At 42.2% G+C, this 23,036-nt stretch overlaps 1 protein-coding gene and 1 pseudogene across 1 annotated transcript in view; one reads left to right on the top strand and one right to left on the bottom strand.

The window, feature by feature from the left end:
• LOC124805609 (dipeptidase 1-like) overlaps nucleotides 1-23,036 on the bottom strand; it is a gene marked incomplete at its 5' end in the record, with an annotated part of 107,135 nt that overhangs the window by 65,699 nt on the left and 18,400 nt on the right. The window contains 3 exons of the mRNA XM_047266176.1: nucleotides 6,162-6,312; nucleotides 10,807-10,939; nucleotides 18,693-18,849. Coding sequence (XP_047122132.1) covers nucleotides 6,162-6,312; nucleotides 10,807-10,939; nucleotides 18,693-18,849 — 441 coding nt within the window. The remainder of the gene's footprint in view (nucleotides 1-6,161; nucleotides 6,313-10,806; nucleotides 10,940-18,692; nucleotides 18,850-23,036) is intronic.
• Nucleotides 13,695-13,812, top strand: LOC124709439 (annotated as a pseudogene).

The following is a 23,036-nucleotide window of genomic DNA, read 5'->3' as shown; positions in this document are numbered from 1 at the left end:
CCATCCCGGCCGGACGCAGTGGTCTAGCGTTTCTAGGAGCGCAGTCCGGAACCGCGCGACTGCTACGGTCGCAGGTTCGAATCCTGCCTCGGGGATGGATGTGTGTGATGTCCTTAGGTTAGTTAGGTTTAAGTAGTTCTAAGTTCTAGGGGACTGATGACCACAGATGTTAAGTCCCATAGTGCTCAGAGCCATTTGAACAATTTTTTTTTTTTTTGAACCATCCCGGCATTTGCCTGGAGCGATTTAGGGAAATCACGGGAAACCTGAATCAGGATGGTCGGACGCGGGACTGAACCGTCGACCTCCCGAATGCGTGTCCAGTGTGCTAACCACTGCGCCACCTCGCTCAGTCAGGAGGAAAAGTACATACATTGAGGGGTGATACTCCTAATAAACATATGCCCTTTTCTTAACCGTTTCCAGTAAACCCATGAAAACAATTAGGAACGGGAAACGTGTAGCGTTGTCCTTACTAACCGTGTCAGTATGCAGTTCACTTGCGCAAGTCTCAGTCCGACAGTGCTTGTCGTAGTGCACGGTACTACAGTGTTGTTACGTGAACAACGAAAACCATTTTGTGTAGTGGAAGTGCAACGGATCTTCACACATAGAGTGTGTGCTGACATGGTTTTTGTCTATAGTTTGTCCCATGGGAATTCCAGAGTTGCTATGCGAGAATACCAACAACGATTTCCGAATCGCAGAGTCCCAGATAGCAGGGTGTTTAAGAGGGTGTTTCCGAACTGCGTGAGCGTGGTACGCTTCCCAGCGTAAATTTTGTCTCTCAGCGTCCCGTCAACAATCTCTTAATGAAGTTGAGAACATTCTTCAAGTAGTGGAACGCAACCCTACTATTAGCTTTACAATAATTATTGCCCAACATGGTATTCCTCAAACACAATTGACACGTACAGCACACGAGTACGGTCTGTATCTCTTTCGTCGGCAGAGTATACAACATCTGCGTGATGGAGATGCTGCCGCCCGACAAGAATTCTGTCAATAGATCATGGCCAATGAGCGAGCAATTTCACGTGTTCTGTTCACTGACGAGTCAACATTTACCCGTAGCGGAATCAACAACACGCGCAACTCTAATGTATGGGCAAACGAAAATGTGCACGCTTCTGTGGAAACGAATTTTCAACGACGGTTCTCAGTCAATGTATGGTGTGGTATTATTGATAACCAACTCATCGGTCCAGTTGATTTAGATAGCCATCGTACTGGGACACGGTATCTTGAGTTTATTCCAAATTTGTTACCAGGATACGTGGAGGATATCCCTTTGGCAACCCGACCTCGTATGTACTTTCAGCATGACGGGGCTCCTACACATTCCGTACGGCCAGTGACTCAGTATCTCAACACAACGTGCCCTGATCGTTGGGTCGGTCGCCGTGGAGTCATTGGTCGGCCACCGAGTTCGCCCGTTCGATCTTACCCTACTGGATTACTGTTTGTGGGGGTGGCTAAAGAGCGACGTCTACAAGCGCAGAGAGGACACAAGAGAGGAATTTCTCGCTCGTATTTTACATTCTTGTGCCCAGGTAAAGGAATGCAATACGGAGCTCCAATCGGCGACACAACGTCTGTCTACAAGAGCAGCAATAGGCATTGAAGTTGACGGTGGACTTTTTGAACATCATCTGTGAGGAAACGTACACAATTGAACAAACCATAACGCAACAGTATCTTAATTAACCTTCACCTGCACCTTTCCCGTTACTAGCAATTTTCATTGTCTTACCTAGAGATGGTTAAGAAAAGGGCATATGCTTACCAGAAGTTTTTTGTTCAGAATCACCAGTAGTATCACTCGTCAAAGCATGTAAATTTCCTCCTGATTCACCACCCTGTATTTCATATCTAATGTTACAATATTTTGTACTTTCGTCCAGGTAGAGTGATGTAAATAATGCATCTTGGACCGGTTTTCTGTCTGGTAATCTGTCTCTATTATGAATCATGTAGTCTCTTTTGTATTAGACTTTTAGTGATTTTATATACTATTTTTCGAAAGTTACTTGACAGTTGTCGCTCCAGGGATGCTTCATGTTTACAAAGTAAATTACATTGCGAAGTTCACGGACACTGTTTGAGTTTCAGAGATCGTAACTTTGTAAAATGAGAAGCTTAGGTTTATCTATGGCTATGTCGTGTCATCATCATACTTTTCGATATCAGTCATTTGAAAAAAATTTTCTCAATAGTTTTACGTTTCAGATATTTTTGTTCGTTGAGGATGTCGTTTGGATATTTTTTCGTAGGTGTACAAATTTGCAATTCTTTTAAAGTGTTCATAGCATGACCTTTAGTTATTTTACGTAGAATAATTTCCAAAGCTTATTCGATTTGATCTGCCTTATGATTTTGCCTTTTCAGGATTATGTAAAAACTTGATTGGTCATTATCAAAGTTTCTTTTATGTTCGTTAAATATTATTCCACAATTCTTTCCTATTTTTTGATACATAATTTAATGCAGTTGTCACAGGAAATTTTGTAAATGCTCGGATTTACTGTCAGTACATCTAGGTAAAAAGCAGTGTCAGATTTAAATTCAAAGGACCATTGTGTTTACTGAAATTGTAATTTCTCTCTGTACTTGTATTTCATATGTTGTTGTTGTTAATTACTAAGATACTGGGTCAGTATTTATTTTTCAAATTGATGAAGTAAATTATGGCTGCAATACGTGCACTGTAGTTCTGAGTTCCTGGCGGAGTTGTAGGCTAATTATGGTCTCTGCTTTCAAATGCCTGTCGATGTTCAACTTAGATACTTAAATTTTGACTTCTCGCTAGGAACACCAACTCATTTTCCACAAGACGCGTTAGCAAGGGCGCGGAGTTCTTAATACCCACAATAAAAAAAAACGAAAAAATTATGTTCGTTGTTGAATTATGTAAACAACATTCTTCCTAAAGACACAGTGAAGTGTATGTAGAGTTCAGGACACACAATTATGTTTCAGCACACTCTTAGAAATGTTAACGAACCTTCTGGAACGTGAACTAGCAACGACGTGGAGTGGGGAGGGGGAGGGGAGGCGGCGTGTGGGATACTTCATGCCCTCCCTAAAAAATTACTTATAACATGCAAATTTAGTTAATTGTTGTCGACTATTACTCACAACATATAATTTAAAGACGCACTGGTGTGCAAGTAAACTTCCGAATCTGAAAATATTGAATATCACTGGATAAAGCGATATCTACTTCAATGACTTAAATTTTTGGATTAGGTTCAACTGAAAAATTTAAAACATATGTAGAATCTGGTAGAATAATTCGTGAAAATATAAGATAATTGTCTATAAGACAACAATATCAAGAGGTGGGCATCAAGCAAAGCACCGCCTCCCCCCCTCCTTGGTATTGCAAGAGCTAATGCACTAAACAATTTTCTTATTCCAAGCCTTGAACAGATGTGTAGAGCTTTAATAGAAACAAAATTTTTAGTGACTGTTTAAAGTCGTTAGTGTTTCAAGAGCCAAAGACCGTTCCCCCTTCTAAAAATTCATTTGGCAATATTTGTAACTGTTTAAACTATTAATTGTTTGAGATCCAAAGCCACTTGCCTGGTCGCAGGATTTGTTATAAACTATTAATAATCCAGTGGAATTGTTAGTTCACATATCAATTTGTTGAAGTATTAATGTATACAAAATTTTAACGTTACTTATTTGAAAAATAAAATGTTCAATAAAAGACTGAATAGCTTATTGCTCAAGGATCCCTGCTTCCAAGCTAACCTGATCCATGGCTTTATTTTTTTGTATGGTGTCCCTGACGTGTTTCATGCAGCCCGCCACGAATTACTCTCGTCACCTAACCTCTTCATCTCAACCTATATCCTCAATTATTTGCTGGATGTATTCCAGTCTCTGTCTTCCTCCTGCAGTTTATAATTATTTCATCCCGCTACAACTTGTGTTTCTGTATTCCTGAATTTCCCTGAACATTTTTGTACGTGCTTCTTTCATGTATAAACTGAAATATTTCTTTTGTTGTTCATGGTTTTTTGCAGTTACTTTCTGCGTGTTCATGGTTTTTTGCAGTTACTTTCTGCGTACCTAAGTTTTCCTTTCCAACTCTGTGATTGCCCTTTCTAGAGATATCCATTCCTCTTCAACTATACTGTCTACAGAGCTATTCCTTATTGTAGTATGTATGCCCTTAGAGGACTTCAGGCGTTTCTCTCCGTTCCTTAATACTACTGTATCCCACTTCTTTGCGTACTGATTCTTCCTGAATAATCTCTTAAACTTCAGACTATTCTTTATCACTACTACTTTGTGATCTGAGTCCATATCTGCACATGGGTATGGCTTACAATGCAGTATCTGATTTCGAGATATCTATCTGACCATGATGTCATCAAACTGAAATTAATCTACCGCCCTTTCCCAACTATATCGCCTCCTCTTGTGATGCTTACAGTGTATGGCATCACTAGCGGAAATCCTATTTCACTTATACCATTTCCCACTGTTGTCGATATTACCCTATACTCATCTGAACAGAAAGCCTTATCTTCTTTCTATTTGACTTCACTGCCACCCACTATACTTAAATTGAGCCTTTTCGTTTCCATTGTCACATATTCTAACTTCCCTTCCAATTTCAGACTTCTGATATACATCCCAGACTCGTATAACGTCACTCTTTAGTTGGTTGATCATTCTGCTGGCTACCTTGGCAGTCCCTCCTCTCCCCCCCGCATAGCTCCACCCGCAGATCATCGGTGACTACTTCGGAATATTTTGCCAACGTGGATTCGTCATGATACTTTTCAATTAAAAGCCACTTGTCCGGTTGATACACAATTTTTTCTCTTTAAGACAGTGCTTTTCATTGTCTTCTGAATCATTATGACGTTGATCATTGTTGATTCTTCCAACTTTACGGACAGTTTACCATCACACAGGCAAGAAAGTGCCGTCAACCTCTGTTCGCTCCTCCGTCTTCTTTGACAAGGTCGTTGGCGGAATGAGGATGACTTGTTATGCCGTAAGTCTTCCGCTGGCAAAGCTGATTTTTACTCAAATTCTAAGCACACGAGTGGTTCTAACTTGGGAGCGAGGACGTATAGATTACTAATGAAATACGCCACCCCTGGACCAGGGTTATAGTTAACTACTTCCATTCAAAATACGCTAGGCAGGACAAAGTCTAAGCAATATAGATATGAGTGGTGTCTGTCCTGTCTGATATGTCCTACAGAAGAGACACCACTCGCGATCAACCATCTGGGACATAAACCTAAATATTTGGGGTCAAACGAAACGGGATGGGAAATAGATAGGAAAAAAGTAATGACTTCTAACCGCACAGTGCATTGCATTAATGCCACAGTGATAGAAACTTGTGCTGGATCGAGACTCTATCCCGGATGCTATGCTTCTCTAGAACAGTAGCCTTAATCTCCTTTTCTTTCAATCTTATTAGTCACTATCTTACAGGGGTTAGTTAGCCCTTTGAACACGCTGAGATACCGTGCTGGAGTCTCGACTTGCCGGACACTCTTTCTGTCATACCCAAATTCCCAACTTCCAATGCGCCACAGCGCAATGATCCCCACCCATTAACCCCCTACTTGCAGTCTTCTGATTCTCGTAGGAGATCGGTCATCGGTTGTGCATCGGCACAACGCCTACGGAATTACAGATATGCGCGGCGCCTGTCCTGTCGGACTCGTCCGACCATTCCAGAGAAGTGGAGCATCTGGTTTCGAGACGCAGTCAGTATAAATTTTCAATTCTCGCCTTAGCATTGCTACAGTGCCCTGTGCGGCTGTAAGTCATCATTTCCTCATTATTTTCTCATTATTTCCTTCCTGTCTCTTCCTCTTGCCATTTACTTTCCATTCCTTTCGCCTCAAATACTCACAAGAAATCCAAACATTGCTGGTGGCAGCTGACCTACACTCCTCCCTGTATATTTACAATTTATATTGCGCTATTTCTTTTACTTTGCACTGCAGCATGGAAGGTTAATCATTTACACTTGCAGATATGAAGAAAATTTGACGTTTTTCATCTTGCCTTGATGGTGTCGTCACCTCAATCGGAGAGGTCGTAGGAGCAACTGCCTTGAATGACTTGCGGTGCGTTGATGGTAGTGGAACAGCAGGGGCCTTCCCGCGGCTACTCACCAAGGCGTGTTGCAGGCGTGCGTCAGCGTGAGATAGCGCGCCCCGAGCAGGTAGAGGGCCCGCAGCACGCCCAGGCTCGCCCCCAGCGCGTGGCCACCCTCGACGCCCACGAGGCTCGCCAGCACGCCGGCGGCGTGCGCGTCTTCGATACCTACAAGTAACTTTGCAAAGTTACGCACGTATTTGGTTAGCACTGTGTAACAAAAATTCAAAATCAACAACTGTACCATTGTGAAGTCCGAATTCGTTAAGCGGAGGTTCTGGTCGAGGCCGATATAAAAATTGATTTCATTCGCATAATTTGCATCCCTGGAGTATATACAATACTGGCCATTAAAATTGCTACACCAAGAAGAAATGCATATGATAAACGGGTATTCATTGGACAAATATATTATACTAGAACTGAAACGTGATTACATTTTCACGCAATTTGGGTGCATGGATCCTGAGAAATCAGTATCCAGAACAACCACCTCTGGCCGTAATAACGGCCTTGATACGCCTGGGCATTGAGTCAAACAGAGCTTGGATGGCGTGTGCAGGTACTGCTGCCCATGCAGCATCAACACGATACCACAGTTCATCAAGAGTAGTGACTGGCGTATTGTGCCAAGCCAGTCGCTTGGCCACCACTGACCAGACGTTTTCAATTGGTGACAGATCTGGAGAATGTGCTGGCCAGAGCAGCAATCGAACATTTTCTGTATGCAGAAAGGCCCGTACAGAACTTGCAACATGCGGTCGTGCATTATCCTGCTGAAATGTAGGGTTTTGAAGAGATCGAATGAAGGGTAGAGCCACGGATCGTAACACATCTGAAATATAACGTCCACTGTTCAAAGTGGCGTCAATGAGAACAAGAGGTGACCTATATGGGTAACCAACGGCACCCCATACCATCACGCAGGGTGATACGCCAGTATGGCGATGACGAATACACGCTTCCAAAATGCGCTCAACGCGATGTCGCCAAACGCGGATGCGACCATGCGACCATGATGATGCTGTGTACAGAACCTGGATTCATCCGAAAAAATGACGTTTTGCCATTCGTGCACCCAGGTTCGTCGTTGAGTACACCATCGCAGGCACTCCTGTCTGTGATGCAGCACCGGCCGCGGAGGTCGTGCGGTTCTAGGCGCTCCAGTCCGGAGCCGCGCTGCTGCTACGGTCGCAGGTTCGAATCCTGCCTCGGGCATGGATGTGCGTGATGTCCTTAGGTTAGTTAGGTTTAATTAGTTCTAAGTTCTAGGGGACTCATGACCACAGCAGTTGAGTCCCATAGTGCTCAGAGCCATTTGAACCATCTTTTTTTGTGATGCTGCGTCAAGGGTAACCGCAGCCATGGTCTCCGAGCTGATAGTTTATGCTGCTGCACACGTCGTCGAACTGTTCGTGCAGATGGTGGTTGTCTTGCAAACGTCCTGATCTGTTGACTTAGGGATCGAGATGTGGCTGCACGATCCACTACAGCCATGCGGATAAGATGCCTGTCATCTCGACTGCTAGTGATACGAGGCCGTTGTAATCCAGCACGGCGCTCCGTCTTACCCTCCTGAACTCACCGATTCCATATTCTGTTAAGAGTCATTGGGTCTCGACCAACGCAAGCAGCAATGTCGTGATACGATAAACCGCAATTGCGATAGGCTACAATCCGACCTTTATCAAAGTCGGAAGCGTGATGGTACGCATTTCTCCACGTTGGACGAGGCATCACAACAACGTCTCACCAGGCAACACTTGTCAGCTGCTGTTTGTGTATGAGAAATCGGTTGGAAACTTTCCTCATCTCAGCACGTTGTAGGTGTCGCCACCGGCGCCATCCTTGTGTGAATGCTCTGAAAAGCTAATCATTTGCATATCACAGCATCTTCTTCCTGTCGGTTAAATTTCGCGTCTGGGGCACGTCATCTTGGTGGTGTAGCAATTTTAATGGCCAGTAGTGTAGATTACGTCTGCAAAATGCTTTCTTGATTTTCGAAGTATTTTAAAAGTTGCCGCGTTTTGGAAGGAACCGTGCACAGGCGATGTGGGTGCTCGATGCATTCCCATCAACTGGGATTACTTAACATATTTTTTTGGGTTTTCCTGATTTTATGAAGTGTCAATAGTTACATAACTGATAAAAATGTGTTTGTGTATACCATTACGATTCTTAAGGACAATTATAACCAAACACGAATGAAAATCGTGTTATATCACGTTCCTTAAAGAGAGAGAGAGAGAGAGAGAGAGAGAGAGAGAGAGAGAGAGAGAGAGAGAGAGAAACCTTTTGTGCAAAGTCACACTTAGCGAGATATTCGGCAGTAATACCTGGTAATGAGTAGTTTTACCCACGTCTGGATATTCTAAATGGAAAGAAAACAGAAATCTGAAGTACTGAGACAGTTTTCATAGCTTTATTGACTTGTCGGAAAACATTACACTAATAAATGTTGTATGGTAAGTCATTCCACGTCAATTTTTATGGAGTAAACTGAAATAAATGTTTCTGTTGTGTCGTAAGCACGACCTTCTCAGCTTCTATGGCCCCTCTAGAGCACTGTGAGGCACCACCACACCGTAATTTCACTTTAATAAATATTCGTTATTTACGGATGTGATTGCAATTGTTCTTTGAACTTCGGAAATCACTTTCTTAATACCTTAGGTACATCAAGTAATCCCACAATATTATGGTAATTGATTTCGGAGATTTTTAACATCAACCAATACAAATGTGTTTATTGCACCACCTGTCATCTTCACGAAATTAACTCGCCTCTCATCACTACATGCACTTTTTCTATTTGTCCATTAATGTTCATGGTTTTCTTCTTCACGTCCAATGTGCAGCAGTGGCAGCTGGCTTTAGTTTGCATCTAACAGTTTGGGTAAAGTTGCCCATAGCCAAGCGGGAGTCGTACACCGTAGGTTGTTTTCGGCTTGCTAGTAGCATGCTTAAAAAAAAAAATGTCGCCTGCACTCACAAACTCCTGCTGATAAAGTTACAGCCTCTTGAGGCCTTATTAAAGTGCACGCCACACAAAAGTAACTAGAACATAATTATGAAATAGCAATGAAAGTTTCTAGGCAACGTGAAATACATACAGGTATTCACGTCCACTAAACTGCACTTGTCATCTAGCAGAACGATGTTGGAACAACAGTCATGATTTCCCTACCAGTAAAGTGTACTATGTGTTATCTAAGCAACAATTTTACTCAGAATTTCACAAACCGGTCACATGCCGCTCATGATAGAATTTAGCAGGAAGCGTTTGTAGTAATCCAGGTTGTGTTAAGTGGCTGTGGTCGTCGGTAGTTCAAGAAAAGATTCCATCAGTATACGAAGCTCTATGTGATGAAGTTTTGCTTACAAGTTGCTCTGGTGCCAATAGGCTAAATGACAAGAGCTTTAGCGTGAGCGTTTGGAAACTGGTGTCGGAGCATCTTCACTGTCAGGCAAAAACAGTTAAAATAGCAGCTTATACAGCTGTAGGTATATTCAGAGAAGATTATTCATCTATTCGGAAGACCATGAGCATGCTAGGAATCGTTGTAGGGACGAACAGCAAAAACTTCGTAGAGTTACTTGACTGGAAACGCGTGGCCATCGCGGAGCAAAAAATGTTCGTTTGTTAAAAGATCCCGAAAATTCAAATTAGACCATGTTTCAGGAAAAAGGATGGTCATGGGATCGCAGATTTACCATAAGTTTTGAAACACCATTTTCTTTGTTACTCCAAACTTTAAACTCGTTTTTCTCGGAATAACATTTTTCAGCACCAAAGCGCTCTGGAGCCTCGACAGATTAACGGATTCATTAGAATTTTGTTAAAATTGAAGATAACTTAATTTAGGAGGGTTGGCGAGATTGCTTTATTATTCGAAAGAAACTGACATGTTTTTCAAGCAGCTGCCATTTTTTAGGTATTTTTCGAAACCTCATCATGGTGGCTACTCATATTCATTCTAATTCAAAAATTTTATATCTCCATGAAGAGTCGTTGTGTCATCAGAGTTCCTCAGGCACTACCAGCCGTCACCTGAGGTCATGGACTGCTACCAACAACCTGACGGAAGAAGTAATACCACCGTGCCTTTCCAAAACATTCGATGAATAGGACCGCTCCCGATGGTAGCTATACGGGGTAGCGCATAGCCACGATTTATCGCTGAACGGTTCATGATTTCTGGTCACAACATCAATCCAGTCACGGCCGTATGTGTTGTGGTGTTAACGTCAGCTGACGCGTAGGACGGTAGTTCCCTACTCTAACAGCTCTTACTCGTACTCTCTGACCATTGGTGCGGAATGACCCAGAAAGTTGCAGGGAGTCACTTACTTTCTGTCGGATAAAAGAAGCAGACGTGAAAGGGTTACTATGTGCTTGTACCCAATACATCGCTTCTCTTCGTATGATAATACTACACAACCCCATACCTGCACTTTATAAGGATATTGGTATATATAGCTTAGTTGCAAGTCTTTATCGCTCTAATACGTGAAAGTTCACTAATATCTAATCCACATCTGAAAGTATCCTGATGATCTGGCTCAAGTTTTGAGGTACTGTTTCATGTCACGGCGAAAAGCATTTGCTATATTATTTATGGTTATGCGAAAGAGCCTCGTGTGACTTCAGAAGGCACCTACCTTGAGCGGTAGTGACGAGCGCCAACTCCCGGGGGTACCTCTCGACGAGGCGGCGGATGACGTCGACCTGTTCCAGCGCGAGCGTCACCGCGTCCAAGTGCTGCGCCGAGCACGGCACGTACGCCGACCAGAACTGTAACAGCCCCAGCCGGCGCCAACAGCCTGTCACTGCAAACTATAGTTCGTCTTCGACTGAATTAGCTTCTCTTATGCAATCAAATGAACACATTACTACTGCGGCATAGCAAACGTGACATGCCATCTAGCTCTCTAACTCCTTTGATTTCTTAATAAGATTATTTTATCAGTTTTGTCGCATGAGATCTGTCTGGTCCGTCGAAGTAATGGGCGATACAAAATCACTATTGCGACGTGGTTGACATCTGGCAATGAATTTGTAGTAGAACTAGCTTGTGAGCAAGGCAACTGCTGGTTCACATATGGTTTTGAACTTTATGCTGAAAGTTAAATATATCAGGGGTAAGATTTGCTGGTGACTTTACTACCTCTTTTGAAAATAGGCAACATGTGTTGTACCAGCGTGCACTCGATATGTACTGGGAATACCCGGAATAATGACGAAAAGATGGAAGAGTGGTTGCACCAAATAAGCTACAAACGTAGCATCAAAACTATGGGCCACGTAGGTTACGAAGTAAAGGAATTGTGCTACCTTGGAAGCAAAATAACCTATGATGGACAAACCAAGAGGACAAAATAGACTAGAACAGGCAAAGAGGGCATTTCTTGGCAAAAGAAGTCTACTTACATCAAACGTAGTCCTTCATTTGAGGAAAAAGTTTTCAGAGTACGTTCGTGTAGGTGTTATTGTAACTTAAGTGTTATCGTAACATCTACTATAAATAACCCAGAGTGACGACAGTCAAATGAACACGTGTCCCTCACATATCACATAGTAAATACTAGGTCATGCTCAAAATTAATTCCTCCGAATTTTTCATGTGAAATTTGTTAAAGCTTTTTAAATGAAACAAACTTCAATAGCATTCTACAACTTTTTTCTTGATCTGAACATTCTTCTTCGTCAGTATAGACAGCTCGGCGACGAATTCATTTCTCCCAAAGAAATACCGTCACTGTAGAATGTTTGGCAGTGTTGACGGAGCCACAACTGCACCTGCACCTGCACCGCTTCATCAATATCAAGGTGGTGTCCTCGAAGGTGTTCTTTCAGTTTTGGAATCAGATGAATATCGGCTGGGATCAAGTCGTGACTGTACGGAAGATTCGAAACTCGACTGCAGCGAGCTGCCTCTCATCGCTACGTTACACACTGCATTCCGGAGTGATCTCTGGGTCGCCTATTGGCAGAGCGCTACAGATATGTAAACATAAAGAATAAAGATGTAGAATGTTAAAACATTTGTTTTATGTAAAAAGCTTTAAGGGTTTTGACATAATAAACTCTGAAGAATTATTTTTCAGCACGCCATCGTAAAATATCGTTGTCATGTGGTTCACATCATGATGGATAGTTAGGATGGGACAAACATTTAAGTGAAATGGAGTAAATAGAACTATTCAGTTCAAACATATCCTGAATACAAAATATGTGGCTCATGAAACTGGTCAACCAGTAAATTAACAGCAACTCAGATGTAAAACTTTTAAAAATGTCTTATCCTCATTATTCGACGGCTGCAAAACTCGATCTACTGAAAGCGTTTATATTTACATAGTCAAATGATTAGATTTGAATGAGTCACATAATACTGGGTTACATGTAGTGATTCTCCTTGTGATCGTGCAAGAGGACATACAACAGTACTTGACAGGAGGATGAATAAGTTATCGTTTGCATATGAAGCATATAAGCCGACTACCTTTTACAGGTATTATATGGCTACGAATTTCGACCGCTACGGTCGCAGGTTCTAATCCTGCCTCGGGCATGGATGTGTGTGATGTCCTTAGGTTAGTTAGGTTTAAGTAGTTCTAAGTTCTAGGGGAGTGGTGACCTTAGAAGCTAAGTCCCATAGTGCTCAGAGCCATTTGAACCATTTTTTGCTACGAATTTACACGATAACGAGATAAAAGTGAAACTTTAGGATATAGAAAATAACATCCAACCAGAGTATGTGAGCACACTGAGTTCCGTTATAGCAGTACATTCACCCTCTCATCTCCAGTAGTGTTGTTAGTTAATTCACGAAACTAACCGCCCATAAAGTTTAATAAACAGTATATAAATTAACGGGGAACATTTTTGATAATTATGAAAAGCTAAGCCCAGCTGCTCACATGTAGGTAACTATAAATTCCACCCACTTCTGAATGTCCACAAAATTAATATTTATTATGCACTTACCCTTATTATCTTATGTCATTACTTAACAAGGTACTAGTAAAACGCATTTCATCACAAATATCAGGAGACACGTTCATCTTCTTGTTAAAGATGCCTGTTCAGACTTGATATTTTTAAGACCATCTTTCCCTCGGGTTTCCTACATCATTTTTTCCTGAGAGCCTGTCTACAATGACTGTAAGTCGGTCTTCTCTGGGTATTCCAGATGGTGCATCAATTCTTCCCTACATTCTTCCACTTTGACATTTAAGTTAAAGATTCCTATTTCTTCTCCTATATTCTCGTTTCACATAAGATCGCTGCTGGAGTAACCTCTGATCAAAAAAATATCATTTCAGTCGGTAATATGATGTTTTTGTCTTTATTTTTTTCAGTTCAAGTTTCAGTGCCATATACTAAGACAGCCAGATTGACTGTTTTAACACTTTAAATTTGTGTCTTCCCTTGTTCTGTTCTTTAAAATGTTATTTATAATTGCAAGTAAGTGCTGAAATTTATTGGTTTTAGTTTGTACATCAGTATCGTTATTAAATTTTATTTCGCACATTAAATAAATCTGGGCAACGGCCTTGCCACAGTGGATACACCGGTTCCCGCGAGATCACCGAAGTTAAGCGCTGTCGGGCGTGGTCGGCACTTGGATGGTTGACCCTCCAGGCCGCCATGCGCTGTTGCCATTTTTCTTGGTGCATTCAGCCTCGTGATGCCAATTGAGGAGCTACTCGACCGAATAGTAGCTGGCTTCCGTCAAGAATACCATCATAACGAGCGGGAGAGCGGTGTTCTGAACCCACGCCCCTCCTATCCGCATCCTCCTCTGAGGATGACACGGCGGTCGGATGGCGCCGGAGTGTACATGAAATAAATCTGGAGACTTGTTCCAGTGCCTTGTCTTCCATAACAATTTTTGATCGGACTAGGTGTTTCCATAGTGAACCAGAACTTAAATTATGGTGGAGGAAATTTTCAGTTTATAGCACTGAATTCCTATCTGGTATCGAGCGCCGCGGATTTGGAATCCGCACCTGACGGCATGGACCTTGATTGCTACTAGAGGTCTCTGCAGCCGTCGCGCCGTACGCCGTGGCTGCGCGCGCTGCTGGCCCGCGTATAATGTGAGGGCGCCACGGTGGAGCACGTGTTCCCAACTGCCAATAGCGACGTACCCTATCATGTATTTAAGCGCCTGCCCCTCGCTCAGTGAGGCCGTCTGATATTTGCGTGAGTCTATCGACATCTCGCATACAGATAGCGTCTTTACTTTGCTTGTTTCCGTGTACGAGTGGACGTTGTTGATTCGTGAGGTTCTCGATTGAAACCCGTTGCTTCTTGCATGTTGTTGTTCGTAGGGTCTTGATCGGTCGTCAGTCGTTGTTGGTGTGCGCCCTTTCCCGTTTGTCTGTTTTGTTTGTTTACGGGCCACTCCCGTTCGGTCCCGCCGCGCTTTCGTTCTCGGCAACCCTGGGACCGTTCCGGTAGCATCCTAGTTCATATTATCTACACACAGAAGATTCTAAGTTTGAATTCTCATTTTCCGTACGAGGTCTGCATCATCTGCATATAACATATCATTGACAATTACGGCCTTTACCAGTTGTATGTCTTCATATCCTTCATTCTTCCATTTTCTTATGAGATCGTCAAAATGGACGTTAAAGGGTATTGGTGACAAGCTATATCCTTATGTGACCCCTTAATTTATTCTTATACCTTCTATTTTGCAACTGAGTTTGTTTATGATTATGTTGGACATTTCATATAAGTCTTTGTCGGTATAAGATGCATTGGGTATCCTCTGTTTCCCATTAGCAGTAAGCCCACAAGTTTTTCAAGAATCGATCTCCTGTTTAAGAAACACCTTTAAATTTCTGATTACTTTACAAAAGAATGTGTTACTCTGTAAAATATTGCAGATATAGTACATAAAAGGTTTGAAATTGTACGTAACGTTTGTTGAAAATAGTTAAGTGCTCTCATTATCAAGCATCGGATGAGTATAGTCTGGGTAGTTGTGTTTTAAACAAAAGCTAGTTTTTCACCCATCCGAATGTTTATCTCCTGAACTATAATTTATGCAAATATGTGGTTTTGCAGGTAGATTTAGTGGTGTACGAGGGTGAGTCAATTGAAAACCTTGAACTTGTAATAACAAATCGAAATTTCGCGCCGTCATCCTGTAAGTTGGTAAGCGTGCTACAAACGCGCGCAGAATGGCCTGTAGGTGGCAGCACAGTGCAGATGCACACATACAGTCGCAGTATCAGTATAAAGATGGCCAGCCCACTTGCGACTTGCACCACGGAAAAACAGCGTTCTGTTATTTGGTTTTTGCGTAGTGAAGGTGTGGAACCTACTGAAATTCATCGATGAGTGAAGTTTCAGTACGGTGATGCATGTTTGTCACAGCAGCAAGTCTAGAAATGGAGCAGGAAGTTCGCAAATGGTGTGACTTCAGTGGAAGATGCTCCTCGTCCAGGTCAGGCACACCGAGTTGTGACTCCACAGAACACTGCAGCAGTTGAAGCCATAATGAAGGAATACCGCCAAGTGACACTGAATGACATTGCAGCATGTTTACAGATTAGTAATGGTCAGCACACCACATTGTGCATGATGTGCTCCAGTTCCACAAAGTGTCTGCAAGATGGGTGCCATGGCAGCTGACTCCTGAAATGCGACAACGACGTGTTGATGTTTGTGAAGAACTTCTTCAGCGCTTTGAACGAGATGGTGATGGCTTCCTTGCAAGAATCATTACTGAGGACGAAACCTGGGATCACTTCCACCAACCGGAACCGAAGAGTCTTCCTCATCCACAATACTCAATAAACCTTCCCCCAAGTGATTTCTATGTGCTTGGACCACTCAGAGACGCAGTGGGAGGAAAGAAGTTCCCTTCTGAAGAGATACGCCACGCGGTGCGTGAGTGGTTCCGCGGACTAGTTGCGCGGACTACCAAAAGATTTTTTTTCTGAAGGAATTTATGCACTTTGTAAGCGCTGGAGGTCTTGCATTGAGCGATGTGGAGATTATGTTGAAAAATGATACGGCTTTGTACCACTTCTGCACAACAAATAATATTTTAAAAAAATATTAAAGGTTTTCATTTGACTTATCCTCGTATGTGGATACCACCTGCAAAATGTGTTGCGAATATAGTAGCAAAAAATTACCACATTAATCGGTATGACTGATGCAGCAATTTTACTGTACGAACAGCGAATGTTTAGTATGCGATAACAATTTTTGCTGTTATCATTTTGTGCGGGGGGTAGGGGAGGGGTATTGGTGGGTCCGCAAAAAATTTCGTAAAGGCTTACAATTATATATAAAGTTTGTAGCAAGTCGTTGAGTGTTCTTATTCTCAAGTACTGACAACACAGAATCTAACGGTTTTATTGTATTAAACTTTTAACATTCGAAGAATGGATTGGTCTTCCCGTTACCCTCAACTTAAATCTCATTGTGCACATATGGGAAATGTTGGAGAAACGTACTGCAGCACGTCAAATGCACGAGCGATAATCCAGCAGTTTTCATCCGAACTGATGGAGGAATGGAGCCCCCTACCACAATAACTCCTTACCAGTCTTGTATCCAGCGTGAGAGGATGTTGCAGGGCATGCATTGCTGTCCGTGGTGATCATATACTTTACTAAGAACCATGTCCTGCCGTTTACAATGTCACAAACTATTTTATATTCCGAGTAAGCGCAGCTGTTGTAAGAAATGATGTTACGAAGAACTCCATCTGTTAAAACTGCCGTTTATTAAAACACAACCGGTTTAGCGGCTTGAGGTGGCGTCATTAGATGCATCAACATTAAAAGATCATAGGCGTACCCTTCGCTCCTAATCGAAATTTACTATTCAGAGAAGAGTGCCTTTCCTTGCAGCGAACTGCTACCCTGCTCTCACACTGAAGCAGGAAAATTTTAAAGAATGTATCACGCCTTCATTATCCTTCTCTCGATATAGTATTGACGATGTTATCTGAATGGTAAATTTCGGCTAGGAGCGAAACGTATCTACATCTACATCTACATCCACGCCATTACTCTGCTATTCAGAATAAATTGCCTGGCAGAGGGTTACATGAACCATCCTCAAGCTGTCTCTCTACCCTTCTAGTCCGTAACTGCACGCGGAAGAAACGAGCACTGAAATTTTTCAGTGCGAGCACTGATTTCAATTAAGTGTCTGGCAGAGGTTCATCGCACCATCTTTGCAAATTACAATGAAGTGTATGGCAGAAGGTTCATCGCGCCGTCTATTTCTCTGACGTTCCACACTGCAACATCACACAGGAAAAACTCTCAGTGCAAGCTCTGTTATATTTTATTATGGTGGTCATATTTCACTATGTACGTGAGCGCCAACAAAATATTTTCGCTTTTGGAGGAGAATAACGATGATTAAAATTCCATGAGGTGATACTACCGCAACGAATATGATACGATTCTAACACCAATTCGCGCATCATACCCATGGCATTCTCCCTCCTGTACTTCGCGATGATACAAAACGATCTGCTCTTCGTTGAACTTTTTCGATGTCTACCGTCCATCCATTTTGATGTCGCTCCCAGATCGCGTATCAATCCTCTAGAAGAGGACGGACGAATACAGGGTAGACAATGTCTGTAAAACATCTGTTGCACTTTGCAGTGGGCTTATAACAATTCCTTGGGGAAAACTACATATTACTTATGTTTTACCCGATGACTTTCCGGCAATTACTATGAACTGTGACCTTTCTGCAAGGAAATCACGAACCTAGTCGCATAACTGAGATGACACTCCGTAGGAATGCCATTTGATAAGAAGTCGCTTGTGAGGAACGGCGTCAAATCGTTCCGCAAATTTAAGAATGTGGAATGACAGTGAAATCCCTTGTCGATAGCAGTTATTACTTCTTGTTAATAAAGAGCTAACGATATTTTTCGATTCAGTGTTGGCTGTTTGTCAATAAATTGTTTTATTCATGGTAATTCATAATGTTCGAAGAGAATATAGATTCCTAAATTCTGAAACAAATTTTGCTAATGGAGGAGAGTACGCTATTTTCCTTCATAAGAATTCATCGTCTCCCCATTGTAGACATTCTCTTCATCATTATGGTCATCATTAGCAATAACAGCACATAGAAGATTCCTTAGACCTTATAACTTTCACCACCAACAAAAAAACTGGTTCAAATGGCTCTGAGCACTATGGGACTTAACATCTATTGTCATCAGACCACCACCAACAGCTCACAAAGAAGACGCCAATATATTCACCTCGCACCAGACCATACGTCACACGAGTACACAATCTTTGCAGAGACAGGTAGTCACTGTGCTTGTCAAAATAAATGAGTACGTGGTGAGTGTGCGTCTTACCTGGGCGGCCACCATGCCCTGCCTGATCACTTTCACCACAACAGCTCACAAAGAAGACGCCAATATATTCACCTCGCACCAGACCATACGTCACACGAGTACACAATCCTTGCAGAGACAGGTAGACACTGTGCTTATCAAAATAAATGATTACGTGGTGAGTGTGCGTCTTACCTGGGCTGCCACCATGCCCTGCCTGAGTCTCGGCAGGTCGGTGTGGGACCAGGAGCTGCGCGACCAGGGCGACACGTTGCGGAGGTCCTCTGAGAAGGGGAAATCCCGCAGCTGGTTCTTCAGGAACTTGCGGATGTTCCAGGGCAAGTCGTTGTGGCTGCACAGAAAATTATCCGTAACGAAGATACGTAGTCTATTCTGTTACAAGTGGTAGTCACAAAGTTGAAGAGTTGGCTGAATATTCAGTATGTACACATTTAGCACACTTTCATGGTGCTACTAGCACGTCTGCCTTCAGCGCTGCAAGCTGTGGGCAATGAAATCTTGGTTATTCTCCTAATTGTTTAGGAAAGGTCTTCAGCTTAACTCTCTTAAAAATGGGTGGGCATCGAGATTAGTGACGATACTAACTTATCGCTACAGACAAGTAACTTTACGTCTATGACAAGCGCGTGGGTCTATGTTGTAGGGTTCAGTATCTTTTCTGATCATCCTAATAACTTGTTCTACTCTCTGGACGTATTATGGTGGCGGTATTCCATTTAATTGGATTTCTCGGGTTGCCCAGGTGATTCGACACGTGATATCAATTGCTTGTTTCCGTATTGTTTCACTGTGGCCACTTATGCTCTTTCTCAACGAGCTGTTCATTGCTATTTATAACTGTAATTAATGTATAAATTCGCGAGGCGTGCACTTTCAGTAACACATGTGTACCTTTAGGTTTTTGCCACGTGTACGCCTACATTGTCGGCGATTGGATGCATGATTGTTTTAGCTGTGTATATCTCAATATGCATTTATTCGAAATCGTCGTTACTGATTCCCACACCGTACGTATAATCCTCCGCAGTACAAAACCAAAATCCTCCGCAATTCTCAGACTACCTTTTCTTTTTTCACAATCTCGTCTTTTTTGTAACAGATCGAGCTACGTTAAGTCCACACCCAGATAAATAAAAGCATTTTATTTCACTATGTGAGGTCTTGAAGATGAAAATGGAAATCAGCGGCTGCACGGGCCGTGGCTGCTACACGCGCCACACATACCATCTGATCTGCTTAGACGAGGCATAGGGGTTGCTTACCTGACTGACGCTGAGCGTGTGAAGTCACAACCCGGCACGTGCACAAGCTACATTGTATCCATTGCAAGTGTAGATAGGAGGAGTGGAGGGGCCCTGCCTTCCAAATTTATGAGTTTGCGACAGCAAACAATCTTTTTTTCTCATCACTTATGTGTCTCCATGTGGTCCTGTGCCAACCTCTTCACCTCAGAGTAGCACATACATCCGACGTCTTCAGGTATCTTCCGTATTACTATTACCAAAACGTTTAAAATATTTGTCAGAATTACTTCAGATTTTTACATGATACTCTAATAAACGTTCGGACAGACATAAGCTTCACATTTTTTTAATACCGGGTGATCAAAAAGTCAGTATAAATTTGAAAACTGAATAAATCACCGAATATTACAGATAGAGAGGTACAAATTGACTCACATGCTTGGAATGACATGGGGTTTTATTACAACCAAAGAAATACAAATGTTCAAAAAATGTCCGACAGATGGCGCTTCATCTGATCAGAATAGCAATAATTAGCATAACAAAGTCGGACGATGCAAAGATGATGTTCTTTACAGGAAATGCTCAATATATCCACCATCATTCCTCAACAATAGCTGTAGTCGAGGAACAATGTTTTGAACAGCACTGTAAAGCATCTCCGGAGTTATAGTGAGGCATTGGCGTCGGATGTTGTCTTTCAGCATCCCTAGAGATGTTGGTCGATCACGATACACTTGCGACTTCAGGTAACCCCAAAGCCAATAATCGCACAGACTGAGGTCTGGGGACCTGGGAGGCCAAGCATGACGAACGTGGTGGCTGAGCACACGAGCATGACCAAACGACGCGCGCAAGAGATCTTTCACGCGTCTAGCAATTTGGGGTGGAGCGCCATCCTGCATAAACATCGTACGTTCCAGCAGGTGTTTATCAGCCATGCTGGGGATGATGCGATTCTGCAACATATCGGCGTACCTCTCACCCGTCACGGTAGCAGTTACTTACGTTTTGATGTCCAGCCCCATCTGTCGGACATTTTGTGAGCTTTTTTTTCTAATAAAACCCCATGTCATTCCAAGCATGTATGTCAATTTTTACCTCTCTATCTACGTTATTCCATGGTGTATTAAGTTTTCAAATTTATACTGACTTTTTGATCACCTGGTATATTCATGAAAGATAGTGAATGAATGTGGTCACATTATAGGTGAATATTTATTTTAATTGCTGCTTATAAGATATATTCATCATTAAAACAAAACTCCACACAGCATCAGAAACATTTTTGGAGAGGGTTCCGTAAAGGCAGACCCGTGTAGGTGCAACATTTCTTTTAAAGGACAGATCCAAAATAGTTCAGCAAGTCACTCTTTCTAGCCAACGAGAAGGCCTATGGTAGCCAGCAAAAATGAACTTGCGGGAAATACTTAAAGACTCTTATATACTTCTAAATTTGTTGGATTCAATTCAATTACTGTACCATAACACTAAAAGTAGTGGATACACAAGGTGTTACAAAACTATGTCGACAAACTTCGAGGGGTTGTAGAGAAAGTGGTGATAAACCAACTGTGGATAGGATCCTGTGTTCAGAAAAGCCACCCAACGACGCTATAGAGCGTTTAAATCATAGGCGCCAATGCGTGCCTCCAGGTCACACCTTTGGCAACAAACGTGACCTTGTAGGCTGACGGACCGTAGGCACAACGCCTCACAATGTCGTTTATGGTACAGTGATCGTAAGTGACTGCCACGATTGCCAGTGGGGAAGTGGAGAGAATGGTGCATAGATAAACATTGTCTCCTACGAATGCGATGCTGTGTTACCTTGGGGGATGAAGGTTTTGGACACGCTGTACCCTTCTACCGTTTATTTTTCTCCTGTACACGAAAACCACTTGCGATTTTAGACAACTGATTGATGGACTTGTTATGCTGGAACTGTGAACTGTTGAAAGCAAATGACAACTACAACTGTGTTTGTGTGTTACAGCAAGGGTGAGCTGATGATGGTAACATCTTGGGTAAAATATTTCAGAGGCAAAATTGTCCCCATTCAGATATCCGGAAAAGCCTAATCACATGGATTTTTTCACCTGGAAAAACAAAAATGGAGTTCTACGGATCGGAAAGTGAAGGGGTAAATCCCTCAGGCGGTTAGGTAGGATAGTGAATTTAAAAAGGGCAATGGATAGTTTGAAGTTATAATGGGACATTGTGAAGTGTGGTGGTACTAAGAAGAGGACTTCTTGTCAGGTGAGTACATGGTTATAAATTAATGATAATGCATGATTTTCACTTATAATATAGAAGAAAATATGAATGCAGGTAAACATCTACAAACAGAATAGTGAACGCATTACCGTAGCCGAGATAAGCACGAAGCAAATACCCACCAAAGTCGTACAAGTTTATGTGTCAACTAACTACCTCCGCAGATGATGAAGAGATTGAAAGAATATTTGATGAGACAGAATTGCGTCGTTAGTCATATGATACGAACATTTGTGATGGGAGAGAGGAATTCAACAGCAGCGAAAGGAAGAGAAAGAAAAACAGTGGGAGAACATTTACTGGGGGAAACGAATGATGCAGGAAGCCACACGGTATAATTCTGCTTAGAGCGTTATTTAATCATCGCTAATACTTAGTTTAATAATAATGAAATTGTTTTGTGAACGTGGAAGAGACGTGGAGACATAGGAAGGTTTCAAATAGACTACACAGAGATTCCGAAAACAAATTTTATGCGACAAAACATTTCGAAGTGGAGATGTAGACCCTGACAATAATTTAATTATTGTTAATGAACTGTAGATTCAAATTGTAGAAATAGCAGAAAGATGAGATCTGGACAAGTTGAAAGAACCAGAGATTGTTGGAGTCTAGGAGGGATCATTAGGCAACGACAGGCCGAAATAGGGGCAAGGATTACAGTAGAAGACAAACAGCGAGAAAAACAAAGCTGAGTAGAAAATCTTCAACAACACACGCGATGTTGAATCTAATTGACGAAAGGAGACATAATAAGAATGTAGCAAGTGAAGCACGCAAAAGGAAATACGGACGTCTAAATATGGGACTGAGAATACATCCGAAATCGAAAAGCAGAAATTGCTATAAGATAAATTCAAGGACGTAGAATCATGCATAGCTTGGAGAAATGTAGATTCAGCCTACATAAGAGGGTTTTGGGGAAAGGAGAAGCAGTCATATGAGTATGAAGAGCTCAGATGGATACCAGTACTGTGAAAGGTAGGGAAATATGAAA

This window comes from Schistocerca piceifrons, chromosome 7, assembly GCF_021461385.2.
Source record: "Schistocerca piceifrons isolate TAMUIC-IGC-003096 chromosome 7, iqSchPice1.1, whole genome shotgun sequence".
NCBI classification, from domain to species: domain Eukaryota; kingdom Metazoa; phylum Arthropoda; class Insecta; order Orthoptera; family Acrididae; genus Schistocerca; species Schistocerca piceifrons.
The sequence above is the reverse complement of the archived record's forward strand: the minus strand, read 5'-3'. Positions and strand labels throughout refer to the sequence as shown.